The following is a 15,413-nucleotide window of genomic DNA, read 5'->3' as shown; positions in this document are numbered from 1 at the left end:
ATTAAAAAGACAAGTCACAACAATAAAAATATGAATTATAAAAAAATTTTATATAAGAAGGACAGTTAAAGTTGGACATGGAAATCTAGGGTTTATCTTTTTTTTATGGAGGGAGTATTCTTTTACTATAATATAGAGAAAAAATATTATTATATGTAGCACCATCAGGTAGGAGTATTAGCTAGCTAGTCCTACACTCGATGACTAAATACTAGCTAGTACTCCAGTGTCTCAAGAGTAGATCAGCACACGTTGATCAGAAATCCACTGTACTTTGCTAGGAGTAGTACTATACCTATCTCGTACAAACGGGATTAAATTAATATAGATTGTATCATTAAACTACTAATTAAGTAATTAAGAAACGTACAGGTCGATTAATTTGATGTGTAATGACTTGATCGAACTACCGGCTATAGCTAGCTAGCTAGTCAAGGAAGAAATTATGATGGATGCACGCACTACTCCAGTATTAATATATTGATGTGTATTTTTTTTTTGCCAGTTCACGAAAACGACTTAAGTATATATATGGAGTAGGCCACAGAGATCAAAAAGATATTGGGTGCGGAAATTTTTTTATTTTATAGACCTTTTTATGTTTTAATTTTATTAATAGACCATTAAAATATATTTTCAAATTTGAACCTTTTGGTTGTGTCAGACCACCTGGAATGGCCAAATAGCTCTGTCACGCCACAATACTGGCCTTCCATGCCATTATGGCATTATGACTAGCGTGGCCAAACAGCCCTGCCTCAGCTGGCGTGGCAAGAAGGTTTATTTCTTGAAATTTTTTTTTTGGAAATGTCTATTAATAAAACTAAAACATAAAAAAGTCTAAAAAATAAAAAAAATTATTGGGTGCGTGACAGATATATATTAACCCATATTTTAAGTAATTAATTAAGAAACGTACACATGCAGAATGCATGAATTACTGGCCGGTCATATATGCAAGAGGCTCATGCAGTTCTGGCCTGGTGTTTGTGGGGTTCATAATTGGTCTGGTCCATGTCCAGAGCGTTTTCAGTGGTGATGGATGGAATATTGGAATCTAGCTTATGTCAGTCCAGAAAGTATACGATCAACCCCTCCATATAGCAAGAAAAGAGATCTCAGTGTGATATATATGTTCAGAAAAAACAAGGAAAAGAGATCAGTGATAATTTCGCAGACATCTGTTGATGGTGCACTAATTAATCCATCTGCTGCGCATAAGTACACACCAGACAGATCATGTGCTAGATGAATGAGATGTAAATTTATATATGCTTTAATTTAATAATAATCATGTGCTAGATGCCTTTTTTAGCAGGGGGCTACTAGATGCATGTGTGTAATTGTGTATACTGTTGGTACGAAGATGGCTTAATTAATTGGTGGTTAGGAAATTGAGAACTATATATATACATGAATTTACCAAAAAAATTGAATCTTATTAATTTGGTTCAACGTGACAAACTAGTGGTAATGTATGATGAAATAACTTAATTATATAGCGAACTCGTGGGGGTCATGCCGTCATGCCAAAACACAAAGGGGAGTAGAATGTATACGCTCATCTATGATAGTAATATATAAGTTCATAAGTTCTTTAAAAAATATATAAGTTCATAATTAAAGTCTTTTTTTCACTTCTGTACAGTACAGTTATATTTTCTTGCTGTGTAATATGCACAAATATGTGTGCAAAGTTGAAAACAGATCGTGCAGAGTACCATATCAGACGATGTTTTTTCATCTTGAGAATTATACTCGATCCTATTTATTATCAGTTCTTTTCCAATCGATCGAGAAGGAATATCCAGTAGTTAGTACTATTAGTTAATCATAATTAATAGCTAAAATTAAGAAAATATAACCTTATATATTACTGCATGGTCACACACACGAATGCTGACACGCATCCCAGAGCATATGGTATAGAAAGAGGAAATAAGCTGTTGCAGAACATATATAGGAATGGAAATTAAAGTTGAAAACAAATCAATACTACAATTAACTTGGAGTACATAAATTAAAAATGATATAAACAATTCAAGTTTATATATAAATGTGTGTGTGTATATATATATATATCACTGATCGAGGCATGGGCCAACTTAGTTGGGTCCCATTGGTCATTAAATAAATTGGCCGGGTCACATCGGCCATTAGCTAGACAACTGGACTGCTCTACAAATTGTCCATATCCCAGTATCATCATCTTTCTTATCTCGTCCCTTTCCCCATCACTCTCATCCCTGCCCCAACACCCTACCAGTAGTAGAGTATTCTAACAGTCTCACCACAACAATTAACCATTAGTTTTTCTTTATCTTACGTATATACTACTCCTACAAAGCAATTAAATTAATAATTAAACGACGAAACGATCGAAGCTAGCTACCCCTCCGTCAAAAAAAAAAAAGCCTAATCCTAACAACGAATCTCGAGACGCATCGTTGCTAGCTATGACTGGATTTTTTATCGGGAAGGAGTAGTATGCGTAGCTAGCTAAGTACTACTCCCTCCGTTTCTAATTGTTTGGCACCGTTAACTTTTTAGCATATGTTTGACCATTCGTCTTATAAAAAAATTGTGAAATATGTAAAACTATATGTATACATGAAAGTATATTTAACAATGAATCAAATGATAGGAAAAGAATTAATAATTATTTAATTTTTTAATAAGACGAATGATTAAACATGTTTAAAAAAATTAAAGGCATAAATTATTTAGAAACGGAGGGATTATATAGTTACGCGCGCGGCGGCAGCGACTGGCCGGCCGCCCGCCGGCGGCGAGAGGATTGTGTATGCAACAGGTCAGTTGTTGTAGCTAGTTGTGCTTATTTGAGGGCAAAAGCTAGTTATACTAGCTAGGTATGCAGCTGCGGTTATTGCAGCTCATCACCTGGATATCGCGGCCTCGCCGGTGACATCTCTACTCCCTTAAAAAAAAAAAAAACTAAGATGAAATACAATTCAAGACAATGAATTACCCTATCCCATCTTTATCTAGGAGTAGGTTAGATTTTTTTTAGACGAAAGAAATATGTTGTCACGATACGAGGTTACGATGGATAAACACTGTCAGAAGGAGTAATGAAAATGTAGATTTACACCGAAGAGAAAAAAACATTTATGCATCTGATTCACTGCTTTGGTCTGACCCAATGCCTGCGACATTTATGCATGTATGTGTATATATGTACAGTTAATTAGTCAGTGCTAGCTAGCTAGACATATATGACCGAGTTTAGTTCTAAATTTTTTCTTCAAACTTTAAATTTTTTCATCACATCAAAACTTTTCTACACACGTAAACTTCCAACATTTCCGTCACATCGTTCTAATTTTAACCAAACTTTTAATTTTGACGTGAACTAAACACACCCTATATATAGAAAAGCCGGAAAATGAAAGGAGAATAAAGAAGCATGGTCGTCTTAGGGGCCTAAGTCGGTTGTATGACCGTCTAGGGCCCAAGTTGGTATGGGACCCATCACCAACCAAGGTGGTCACACCTTACGTTCGATTCCCACGTGGTCACACCTTATTTCATCGTGGCTAAGACTTGTGATGTTTTCGTCTTCTTATTGCATCTAATTAGTCTGAAAATTGGGCTAGTATTTTATTTTGTTCCTGTTAATTAATTTACATAATATTTTTAGGTGTTTATAATATCTGTTAGCATCATTTTTGATGATATATGATTTATAAAAGTATATATTACAAGTTATTTAATCTTGAGGGTGTATGTTACTAGGTTTGCCTAAAACCCTCTAAAATATAGAGCTGGGGCTGTGAGGAAAGAAGCATGTAATGAGGTCCGTTTGTTTATACGTGTTGGATGATTTTGAATTTCTGATAATTATTAATTGATGTATACGAATGTATTAAATTTTGTAAGTTAAAATATTGTTTTAAAATGTTTTTTCTAAAAATATAATGATGAAAAAGGTTCCAAAGAAATCTTACTTCCTCCATTTCATAATATAAGACTTTCTAGGATTGCCTACATTCATTTAGATGTTAATGAATCTAGACATATGTATGTGTTTATATTCACTAGCATCTATATGTATGTGAGCAATGCTAGAAAGTCTTACATTGTGAAACGGATGGAGTGCTATTTAGCAGCTTAATGTATCACTGATCATCTCTACCACCAATTAGCCACGTGTCCACGCGGTAATAATAAGCAATTAAGTTAATTATTACCTCTAGCTATATATAGTCATCTTTTCGCTTATGCTTATACTTATAAGCCAAAATTTAAATTTTTAACCTTAATTTTGAAACTAATTTTAAGGTTTTCTCATTAAAGTTTATTTTTCAGCCTTTACTGTTAGATAGCTAAAAACACGTGTATAAAAGTTTTATTTACAAATTACTTTTCGCTTATTCCATAAGCGAAACGATAGCTAGTATCTGCATGCCTAGCTCGCTTGTCATGCATACTGGAAAGTGGATATACATGCCAAGGGATATATATACACATATGCTACGTACGTAACGTACTTATGTACTGCGTACACGCGATGTACACTAGCAATGGCGCATGGAATTAACTAATTTTGTACGTGCGTACGTGCAAGCTATAGCTAGCTAGCGCGTGTAATTGAAGCAAAGCTCAAATAGTCTATACGGCTGCCGGTACGCGTGCGAGGAATGACGTCCTGTACAGCATGAGAGTTTGAGCTTTTTTCGCTCACGCCTATATATATGTGTGTGAAGAAAAACCGATTCTAGAGAAATAAATTTGAACATATATAATGTTGCCCAAATTCATCCAGAACTTTTTTTTGACAGAAGTAGCTTGCCACGTCACGTCTTTTACTGAGTTCTTCTTATCAGTTTATAAGATAAGCTATTTTCTTGTTTATCTTGAACATGTTTCGATCCTAGCTAGACTGCTAACAATACATTTCGTGAAAGAAAAAGTTATAAATAAAAGTTTCCTTAAAATCAAATAAATTTGTTTTTAAATTTATAATAGTTAATACTTAATTATTCGGCGCTAATAACCTCTAAACTAACTAGCTCAGCCGAACTAACTGCTATTTCAAACGCATCCTTAGCTAGATAAACCATAACTTTTTTATGTGGTTTGCTGTAGTTTCTTAGTTTTTTTCTACAGCTTACCATACATAATTTCTTAGGGCTTGTTTGGTTTGGAGTAAATTTTTACCCTACAGTAGTGTCAAAACATTGGTAAATTTTGGCACTATCAAATTGGATAGTATTCAATTTGAACTATTATGGATAAAATTTGGTAGCAAACCAAACATACACTTGCTACTATTGAAGTTACCAAAATTTTGGTACGGTAATAAATTGGTATCAAAACAAACAAGCCCTTAGCACCTTACGTGTTCTATGTATGTGTCATAGACTCGGTGACTGTTCAGATTGATGACATTTTCAACTATACCATTTTGGTAAAGTTACTAAAAAACTATCTATGTTTAGTTTGTTAGCAAATTTAATAAATACATAATAAATCCTACTAAAATTTTAGCAATATTACCCTCTTACCAATTGCCAAAATTTGGTAAGATTTATTTTGGTTATAATCTGAACAGGCCCTCAATTCCTAGCCAACCTCTAACATATAGTATATCAACAGGGGGCGGAGTCAGGATTATATCAAGAGTAGGGCTTAATCACTAGAGTATGAACTTTTTGAACAAATTTTAATAGAAAAATTAGTAAATTCCTTGGTATTTTTTTTGCCTGATCGTAACAGTTATTTTCCACATTATGCAAGCTTGTGACGACACGAGCAGCGCATGCAATGCAACGCGGGGGCAGTGCGTCGCGGCGCGGGGGGACGGGTAGCTAAGGTTTAATTTGCTACCGATCAGGGCGCGGCACACTGAAGCCGGGAAGCGACCGATCGAGATCATGAGCGATGCGTGGAGCCGTGTGGACGCATGCATATGCAGTTATGCAAGCAGAGTACAGACATGGCAGGAGTACTAGCTAGTAGGATATCACACGCCCGGTGTGCTGCTGCACAAAATTAATACTACGTGCATGCTCCAGTTGCAAGTTCCTATCGTGGATGTATGGATAAAAAGGTCGTAAATAGTCTTGCTACGTACTCCCTCTGTCAAAAAAAAAAAAAAAAAAGACAAATCCTGGGTTTTCGTGTCCAACGTTTGACCCTCCGTCTTATTTAAAAAAAATTAAAAAGATAAGACACGCATAAAGTATTAATCATGTTTTATCATCTAACAACAATGAAAATACTAATTATAAAAAAAATTTATATAAGACAAACAGTCAAACGTTGGACACGGAAACCTAGGGTTTATTTTTTGGGACGGAGGGAGTACTCCCAAAAAAAACTTAGAAGATGATGTTACTCCTAGTATAATGACTCTGGACAAATAGATGCCCAGATTTGTTATATTATGAGGGGGTTGTCTAGATTCATTATATTAGCCATTAGGAGGAGACACATTCTCTCCTAGGTTTTTTTTATGGATGGAGTATCTCTATATATAACATGGCTGATTTTATTCAGTTATTGTCAATAATATTTTTTTTGAATGCGTATTGTCAATAATATCATGTAACTTTGACAACAATTTTTTCTGTTAGAATATTACAATGATATCTATTGCCTTCGTTTTAAAATATAACCCTATCCGACATCCATTTCTCTAAATACATAGAAAGAAGTTGGTATATTTGGGAAATTAAATTGTAATTTTGTAAAAGTAACTACAAAGAAATAAAAATTCGCCCATATGATTATGTGTTTTCAAACTAAATAGTTCGAGATGTATTGATAATCAAAGTTTTAAAACTTTCACGGAATAATGTTGACTGTCAGAGAGAGTATTAATTGTGGAGCTCCTAGTTAATTGAACAGTAAAAAATGTTTTTAAGACTGGGAATATTGTTAGATAATAATAATCTGAAACGTCATAACAATGTCCAAAGATGTGAAAGAAGGTTGGTGATGACAGTATATAACACGTCGTGTAGTAGCCTTTAATTTACCCTCTCTTCTCTTGGCAGCCGGGCAGTAATAAATATGTACTAGTGACGCTGACCTGCACTCCTTCACGCAAATACATATATATGGACAGTAGACTAGCTGTTGCGTACCATCAATAAAGATATCCATATCATATCTAGATTGGGTGGCGTTCATCGAAGATGCCTCTTTTAGCAGGTAGGAGTAGGGTACAGCAGAGACTGCCACCAAGGCAAGTACGGACACAGTCCTGCTATATTAAAGACAGTAGTATATCAGAGGGGGGAAAAATACATGCTTATTATACTAGATCATCAATTAATTTACCAGCGTATCCTCTCAGCGGCCGTGATCAGTACACACGGTACTGTATGTATAACGAATCAAATGAAATCAATCGGGGCCGGGCATCGTACAAAACCGGAACAAGATTATACATTCAAATGCTACAACAGCGTATGATCAAGCCACGTGGGGAAAAAAATGTGTAACAATTACACAAGAGATATTAGATCTCTTCACACTTTTTCTTTAATACTCCATTTGATTGTTTCTCATTAAGCCTTGTTCTGCTTTGTTTTGGCAATGCTAAGAAGATCTCCAAACAGCTTGTCCTCAGGCTTCGATGGCTTTATAGGTTGCCCCATGGAAGATGATGATGAAGGTGTTGTAGAGTAGGGCGAGCTGTTCATCCCCATGTAAGAGCTGTCTTGCATGGAGAGGCCATACATTTTCTGGGAGAGGTCATTCATACCAGCGTAGTATGTTGGCCTCCCTTGGCTGTTGCTGTAGTATTGTGCCGCTTGCTGCTGCACAAGCCGGTACTGGGACATCTGGGGGCCATACATTCGTGGTTGCGGCATGGCTGCAAACTGCATACCCGGCATCATCATCGGTTGCGCATACATCATGACTGGCTGCGCTCCTGGCATCGGCGAAGGTTGCATCCCGGGGAATTGCATTCCTGGCATGGAGTGTGGTGGCATCGAACCGAATTGGTTCGCAAAGCCTGATTGCATCTGGGTTACAGCAGGTTGGCTGGGTTGCATGGCTCCCGGTTGTTGGTTGTTGTACATTTGGTGGGCTTGTGGACCTCCCATCTGGTTCATCTGCGGGTGCAAGGGCTGCATCCCACCCATCTGGTTTGATGGTGTTGGGAGAGATGGCATACCTCCAAATTGGCCGTTTGACACCGGGTGAGACTGCATACCGCCATTTGACATGTCACCGCTTGGCGCTGACTGAGCTTCCCAAGGAGGTGGGGGAAGGGCTCCACTTTGCTCATCTACAAAATTCAGGAGACCCATCAGAATTTCTTCAAAGCTCAAACAGAACACAAGCATGGACATGCGTGGTTCTGACATCCAATGATAGGGATGATGGTGTAGGAAAAAGGTTGAGAAATGTAAATGTATAAATAAATTGCAATACCATAATTCACTGTTTGCTGCGCTGGAGGCGTCGCATTGTTCGCAATTTGACCATTCCACCCAGAACTTGTGGGGTATGATGTTCCAGGGTTCACAGCTCCCCCATTAGGATAGAGGCCCACCTGCTGAGGCTGCTGCTGTGCTTGCAGAGGATGCTGGGTTGGAGCATTGTATGGCTGTGATCCAGGAAGAGTAGAGCTAGAATTAACACCAAAGGGATCCGCAGGTTTGGCAATGTTATTGGTTGTGTTGTTTTGAGAGAATATGTCAACGATAGCTAGTGCATTTTGACTTGGAGTAGAATCAACTACTGGATCAGTAACTGGGACAAGCGCTAGTGAATTTTCTGTTGTAGATGGGTTGTCATCCCAGCTAAGAAGATCGACGCCAAGATCGGATTTTGGTGCTGGGGTTGCTGAGCCATTTGACACCGGAGGTGCTGGAAGCGCTAGTTGCTCAAATGGTGACTGCACATTGGCACTGTTACAAAGGCAGGTCACATGCAAACAGATGTTATTAAAGAAGCCAGGTAAAACATGATAAATAATCAAAAAAAAAAAGTTACGAATATAGATCATCACTATGGTCTAGTGATACTATGAAAGCCAAGAGAAACAAACAAATCAACACTAAATGCAGTTTGGATCATAAAATTTGGCTAGGTTCAAGAAATGCACATTTATCTTTATTTTAGAGAGAGAAGGTTCTACCTACGTGCTTTCTCTCAACAACTATCTTTTTAGTTCTACAATACCTTACAGAGCTGAGAGCCACAGTTTGCTCTGTTTGCTACCAAAACACCCTCTACCATAAGTTACAGAAAACGGATATTCAACAAATTTGTAAAAGACAGAACTACGATTTCCAATACCACCAATTCAAGTAAAATAAGAACAGTCGGATTGTAGATTTAGTGTAGAAAACAAAAACTGATACCACACCAGGTAGCAGTTAAGGGCCCCAATCAGTAGTCACAGTGATTACCATGAGGAGTCAGTAGTCACAGGCCAAGGCTCCTCATATGCAAACAGTGGCTACCATGTATAAGATGTACATATGCAAATAGGCTGGCATGGACCTACCCTCCAACATGTCCTAATAATTTTGATATACTAGTACTGTGCAGAAAGGGAGCCATGGGTGTGATTGTTCAGTGGTTTGGGTCACTAGCATTTGTAGATGCCATTGGGCTTCCATATAGCCACTGACCTTTTATGATTAAACAAGAGAAAGTAGTGAGAAGATGAGAAAAATTTAGCCCCAGGGTATAATTTGATGATAAAATGGATTGCAGGGGTGTTGATAAAAACAAAAAAAAAGTACTATCTCCGTTTCAGGTTATAAGACTTTCTAGCATTGCGCACATTCATATAGATGTTAATGAATCTAGGCACACATATATGTCTAGATTCATTAACATATATGAATGTGAGCAATGCTAGAAAGTCTTATAATATGTAACGGAGGAAGTACTTGTCAAGGGTATAAATGCATTGACTATCAGACTTGTAGGGGTGTTCATAAACAAAAAATATATGTACATATGTGGAGGTAAGCAGCAATGGTGATGACTTTTTGGATTTTAATCGGTGTTTATGATACTGGCTTTATCAGGAACATAAATAGGAAATTTTATACACATGACAACATGTTGTCTGGAAGTGCATATGTTCACAAGCCTAAACAGCTACACTACACTGGGCAAATTGCTGCCAATAGCACAAACTGTATTGATCAATTACAATGTACAAACTTGTTTGTTCTTTAGACCAAGTATAATTAGCAGTTTAGAAGAATAGAACTCTGCAATGGAAAAGGAGAAGCCTGAAATACCCACAGAAACATGGTGGATGGTACAATTGTACATCACCAAAACTGAAGAACTATATTACAGTGTTTAAGCACTTGTTAATAAAGAATAATGGCTAATTACTAATAAAAAAATTGTTTCCAGCATTTATGCACAAAAATCGCACGCACATGGGCTGATATCATTCAATATTACCTAGAAATAAGAAATATGCAAATGTAACAGAAGATTATAACCTTTGGCTTGGTTCTTTATTAGTCTCTTGGGTTGTAGGATCCTCAATATCTACAAGTGCCTGCTCTTTCTTAGAGTCTTGGTTCATAGAATCCTCAGTGTCTACAAGTGCCTGCAGAGACTTAGGTTTCTTCTCCACTCGAACTGCAATGCCTGCAGCAATTGCATCGTGTTTTGCGAGAACACGTTGCAAGTCATCATTCAGTGCAAGCCCTTGTGACATAAGTTCCTCATCCCTGTAAATGGCCAAACCAGAATTTTAGTATATATGTTGCAATAAATAGTTAAATGAGATAATACAGATGCCAGCCAAGGGCTACTTTTGCCAGCTTTTCATGAGTGAATATTTTATATTTGGATCCAAATGCTTTATAAGATGATAAGATAATTCTTATGATCAGCTCTTCTTGAGCATAACATTATATCTCACACAGGAGGAAATGTTATAGAGATTAATTCACAAAAATGACAAAGACCATCCTTTTTACCATCCTCTACTCAGACACATGTCCAGAATCCAGGGTTGTCAAGGAAGTTCAGTCAGTCAACTTCATCCATATCTTAGAAGTAAAAACTATATTCACCAAATATTAGATTTACTCACGCGGTAGCATTAACTAGTAGTACCACTCTCTGCTTGTAAGTGCGACACTGATCAACAAGCTCCACAATTACCTCCTGCCTTAGTCCCTGTGTACAGAGTAGTCAGACAAACAAAATCAGTAAACCTAACACAAAAGGAGGTTGTTAAGTAACTAAGTATGGAACATATAAGTACAGATTTGAACCTCGAATTAAAATTCCATTTAGACTTCTGTTTATTCTTCCATAATAAATGGATTTTAAAATATAATGGAGTACTCCTTTATTCTAAGATTTTTAAATATGGGTGTCCAAACCCACATACGAACGTTATCAAAAGCATGAAAACAATGGTATACCATGTTCATGCTTCGATACCTTAGTTACCATACCAAATAGATTTCATAACAATATAGGGTACACGGCAACCAGGCAAATGGTATTTCAAGTAATGCTGCTTGGAATCAATGAACATTTGATAGACTACAGGCTGACGTGTCATATACTCAAATGTTTATAGAACATAAGCAAGTAAGGGCAAAAACACACTCCACAGCATAGTAAGTTTTATGTGGTTAGAACAAGACCATTTCTCAAATTAAAAGATCAGGAGTTATTTCTCAAAATAAAACAAGATGGATAGTTTTCTTTAACAGGTATTTGTGACACTAACATTTAGATGTGCTTTTTTTTTGTGCAGCTTGAGTTTAAAAGCAAGGTAAGTGTTATCGGTACCTCTCTGTTTCCAGGGTCTAAAGCATTTAGCATCTCGGCTAGCACATCCATTATACCACGAGCATTCTGAATCTCTGACATGCTGAAAATATAAGCATACATTCAGTTTTACTTCAAATGACAGAAAAAGAATATAAGGTTAGAGAAACATCAGGCAAAGCAAGGTGAAGTAGATGAGTTATTCAAAGGTTCTCACTGGAGACGAAAAAAAAAAACTTTACTCCAAAGGAATTAGTGACTTGGTGGTTGTGATGAAGTTCTTCATCTATCCCCCTTCTTTCAAGGATTCTTTTGTGGATGGGTTTACACAAACATTTTCAAATTATTTGTAATATCTTCTATAAAGGATTACATCCTCTGCACAGCACATGTGCGTATAAGGTGTCAATTGATGTGATGTGAATTCTGTATGCAATTCTTTTAGGGCGTATTTATTTGTTTTAAGTTTAGAATTTATAGTATATTTATTTGAGATCCATTGAAATTCACAGGTAGTTAGGTACTACGCTAGTATTGTCATAGCACTTTACACACAACTTTGCTAAACAGATCAGCAGGAGGTACTGACTAGTGAATAGTGATCTTCTAATAGTTATAGTTTTCCACATGTTCATGTGATAATCTCAAACCAGTAAAGAGAACATATAGGAAAAGATATTATCAAATCAGAAAATGAAAAGTATGAAAGCACACCTCAAAGCAGGAAAATCATTTCCAGCAGACGATTCAGCTTCATCTTGCTGATCAGGACTACGCATATTTCTGCCTGCTGGAGACTGGCCATTAAACAATGGTGCAGGTCGATCAGATCTCTTTGGAAATGCAGCTCCAGCACGCTGCAATAGTGAAATAGGAGGATAGCTATGTCAAACAGCAAGGTGAATTCCCCTTTAATTCTAACAAATATAGATAGATCAGTAACCAATTAATCACATGATCAAACAATGCAACGACTTCTGAATATGGAAAATTCAGTGTGGGAAAAAACTTCAGAGCTTGATAAACCAATCTGGGATTCAAAACCATACCACCAAGTCATGGTACGCTGCATAGTACTGTGGATATCTTGCACGTGGTCCCCCGAATGCTTCTTGCCATGTATCTATCATAGTTAATACCTTCTCTTTGACATTCTGATCAGACTGTAATAGGACAAGAACATATGCCATCATATTCAGGACATTAAAACAAAACAGCTTGAGATCAAAACTATGGAGCATATCAAACCTTTTTCTTCACTATCTTCACCATCTCATGCAACACATCTCTTTCTGCAACATGCATGTGGAATATATCCCCACAGTTCTTGATTGCAGTTTCCAAGAGCTGAAACAGAGCCCCCCCAAAAAAAATCAGGATATTATTCATTTTAGATCCTGTGCAAGTTGTCCTAAACAAGATACATCTCCAAAATAATAATGAAGCATAAGTAAAATAAGTTGTATCCTCATCAAATCTCCCTCCCACCTTCGTGGACTGGACAAGGAATTAATACACACATGTTTATGATGAAATGATGTTCCTTTGTGCTAATGATGCTTCAGGTTGCATGGTTGCAACTGATCATTACATTAACACATGTTCATGAAATATTGGACAATAATATTAATACAGACTGGAACAGTAGTGCTTAGTGAACAAAATAAACACACAAATATAGCTGAGCAATAGACATATATGCTTGATGTTAAAACACACAGAGAAGAGATTCTTCCCATTGCTTGTACCATTAGCACCACTCTTAAAAAGGATGTAAAGTTATGATAAACTCACAGTCAGCGCAAGAATTTGGACTTTTGGATTTTTGTGCCCAATCCTTTTCTTGAGTGCCTTAACAACATCTTTTGATTGCCTGTACATGACAAATGTTTGCTCATCAATAATTGATGAACCAAAACGAAAGAAATTATTTACAATACAATAAATATTCATCTTCAGAGTCAACCTCAACCATTTGGTTTCCAATCACAATAACCGACCATGAATCAAGGCAAACTATAAAACCTCTAGACAGGAACAGAATCATTGCCTCATCAAAACCAGCAGACACATTAAACAGCCCAACTGCATCAAACTTTTGGTGGCCTCCACCACTAACTTAGTTGTAAGTTGTAACAACTAATGACTACCGTTAGTAGCTGTATGCTAAGTATTCAACTGATAAAGATCATACGTTGCAGCAGCAGTACAGAAATACTAGTTTAAAAGCATGCAGGTGAATCATGAAGCAGCACTCAAGTAGCTGCCTTACGATAAGGAATTAAAGGTACTCTAATATGCAATTAATGCTTCACAGTTTATCCTAAAGCTGTGCTTGTTAGGTTTTAAGGTTAATAAATGGGGTAGCCGTTTAAACAACCAAATAATCTTGGAGACACTTAACTAACCCCCTGAGTTCTATTTTCTCTCCAGCTAACCTCCTCCTCCTCTATCTAATCACTAATTTTGATTAATGTTGTTAGCTGCCAAGCACAAAAATTGGGCTGAACTAATCTTAGTAGGATTAATGTAAGCTAACCTAATTTTTACAGCAGCTGACAAACTGCATCCCGAGTCAAATGGGCTAGTTGTCATTTGTTTGAAGAAAACAGTCAAGTTGCAGTGGCGAGCAAACATTCACCATTTCTATTTTTCAACCTTCTCACAATAATATCTACTACCTTGCTATATTGTGGGATGGAGGGAGTACGAACCATCCTAGGTTGCTATATTATCTGCAGTTTCTTTTTTTTTTCTCTCTACTAGTATGTGTGTCACTAGGAACACCTCGTAAGTTATGAAACTCACAGGTTACTGAAAATTGTTTATGAAAGCAATATTATTCCATATGGTAGCTCGTATTTTCTCCTCGGTTACGGTTGGTTCCACTAGCAATTTGCCAGTGAATCCATGAATACCACCACGCTCTTGCGATCTAACTGCAGCGTATCATCTTGTCACCTCACCAAATAAGCCAATTGAACGGCAAAGCAAGCACCAATCCCCAGCAATTCTATCTAGCCATTTCCAAAACTTCCTCCTCACAATCAAAGACCTCATGGCGAACCAGGATGCGAGCGGAGCCAGATCCACCGCCACCGCAAATCCTGATCTCCTCCTCCCATCTAGCACTAGCATTCATTCACCCACCACCCCCCAATCGCATTCTAATTTTCAGAATAGAAGGATCCAATTCCCGCGCCGCTGTGCCCCATCATCCCAACGAGAAACCACACCACCACCACCGCTCGCCGCGGATCAAGATCAGGCAGCCCGCCACCGCCACGGGATCAAGAGGAGCACACGTACCCGGGGTCGCGGTTGCAGATGTCGCAGATCTCCATGTTCTTGGCCCAGTCGGGCCCGATGAGCATGTCGCTGGTCGCCCGGTCCACCATGGAGCCCGCCATGCTTCCCCTCCTCCCACCGGCCGCCGCCGCTGCCCACGCTCCGGCGGCGCGGAGGAAGGTGGTGCGGCCAACCACCCACCCACCCTAGCTCCGGCCAGCCGCCCCCCCTCCTGGCCGGATTCGGGTCGCCGGCGAGCGAGCGAGCGAGCGGATTGGCCTCCACCTCCAGATGCGATGCCCCCCCACCCGCCTTGTCTAACGATTTCCTCCTATTTTCTTTTCTTGGAAATTTCTCCCCGCCAAATTAGCTCT

General features: G+C 37.9%; 1 protein-coding gene across 1 annotated transcript; it reads right to left on the bottom strand.

Moving 5' to 3' along the window:
* Window positions 1-7,256: 7,256 nt before the first annotated feature.
* On the bottom strand, window positions 7,257-15,368 carry LOC127766899 (TOM1-like protein 9). The gene is made up of 10 exons (XM_052292072.1): window positions 15,061-15,368; window positions 13,546-13,624; window positions 13,000-13,098; window positions 12,801-12,914; window positions 12,466-12,608; window positions 11,773-11,854; window positions 11,060-11,145; window positions 10,458-10,691; window positions 8,413-8,891; window positions 7,257-8,266 (listed from the first exon to the last, which is right to left on the bottom strand). Exons 1-10 carry the CDS (start codon window positions 15,159-15,161, stop codon window positions 7,539-7,541), a joined length of 2,145 nt encoding a protein of 714 aa, XP_052148032.1. The 5' UTR covers window positions 15,162-15,368; the 3' UTR covers window positions 7,257-7,538.
* Between the last annotated feature and the right edge of the window lie 45 nt (window positions 15,369-15,413).

This window comes from Oryza glaberrima, chromosome 1 (genome assembly GCF_000147395.1).
Source record: "Oryza glaberrima chromosome 1, OglaRS2, whole genome shotgun sequence".
Taxonomy (NCBI): domain Eukaryota; kingdom Viridiplantae; phylum Streptophyta; class Magnoliopsida; order Poales; family Poaceae; genus Oryza; species Oryza glaberrima.
Note: the sequence above shows the minus strand (reverse complement) of the source record. Positions and strands in the feature narration are given on the sequence as shown.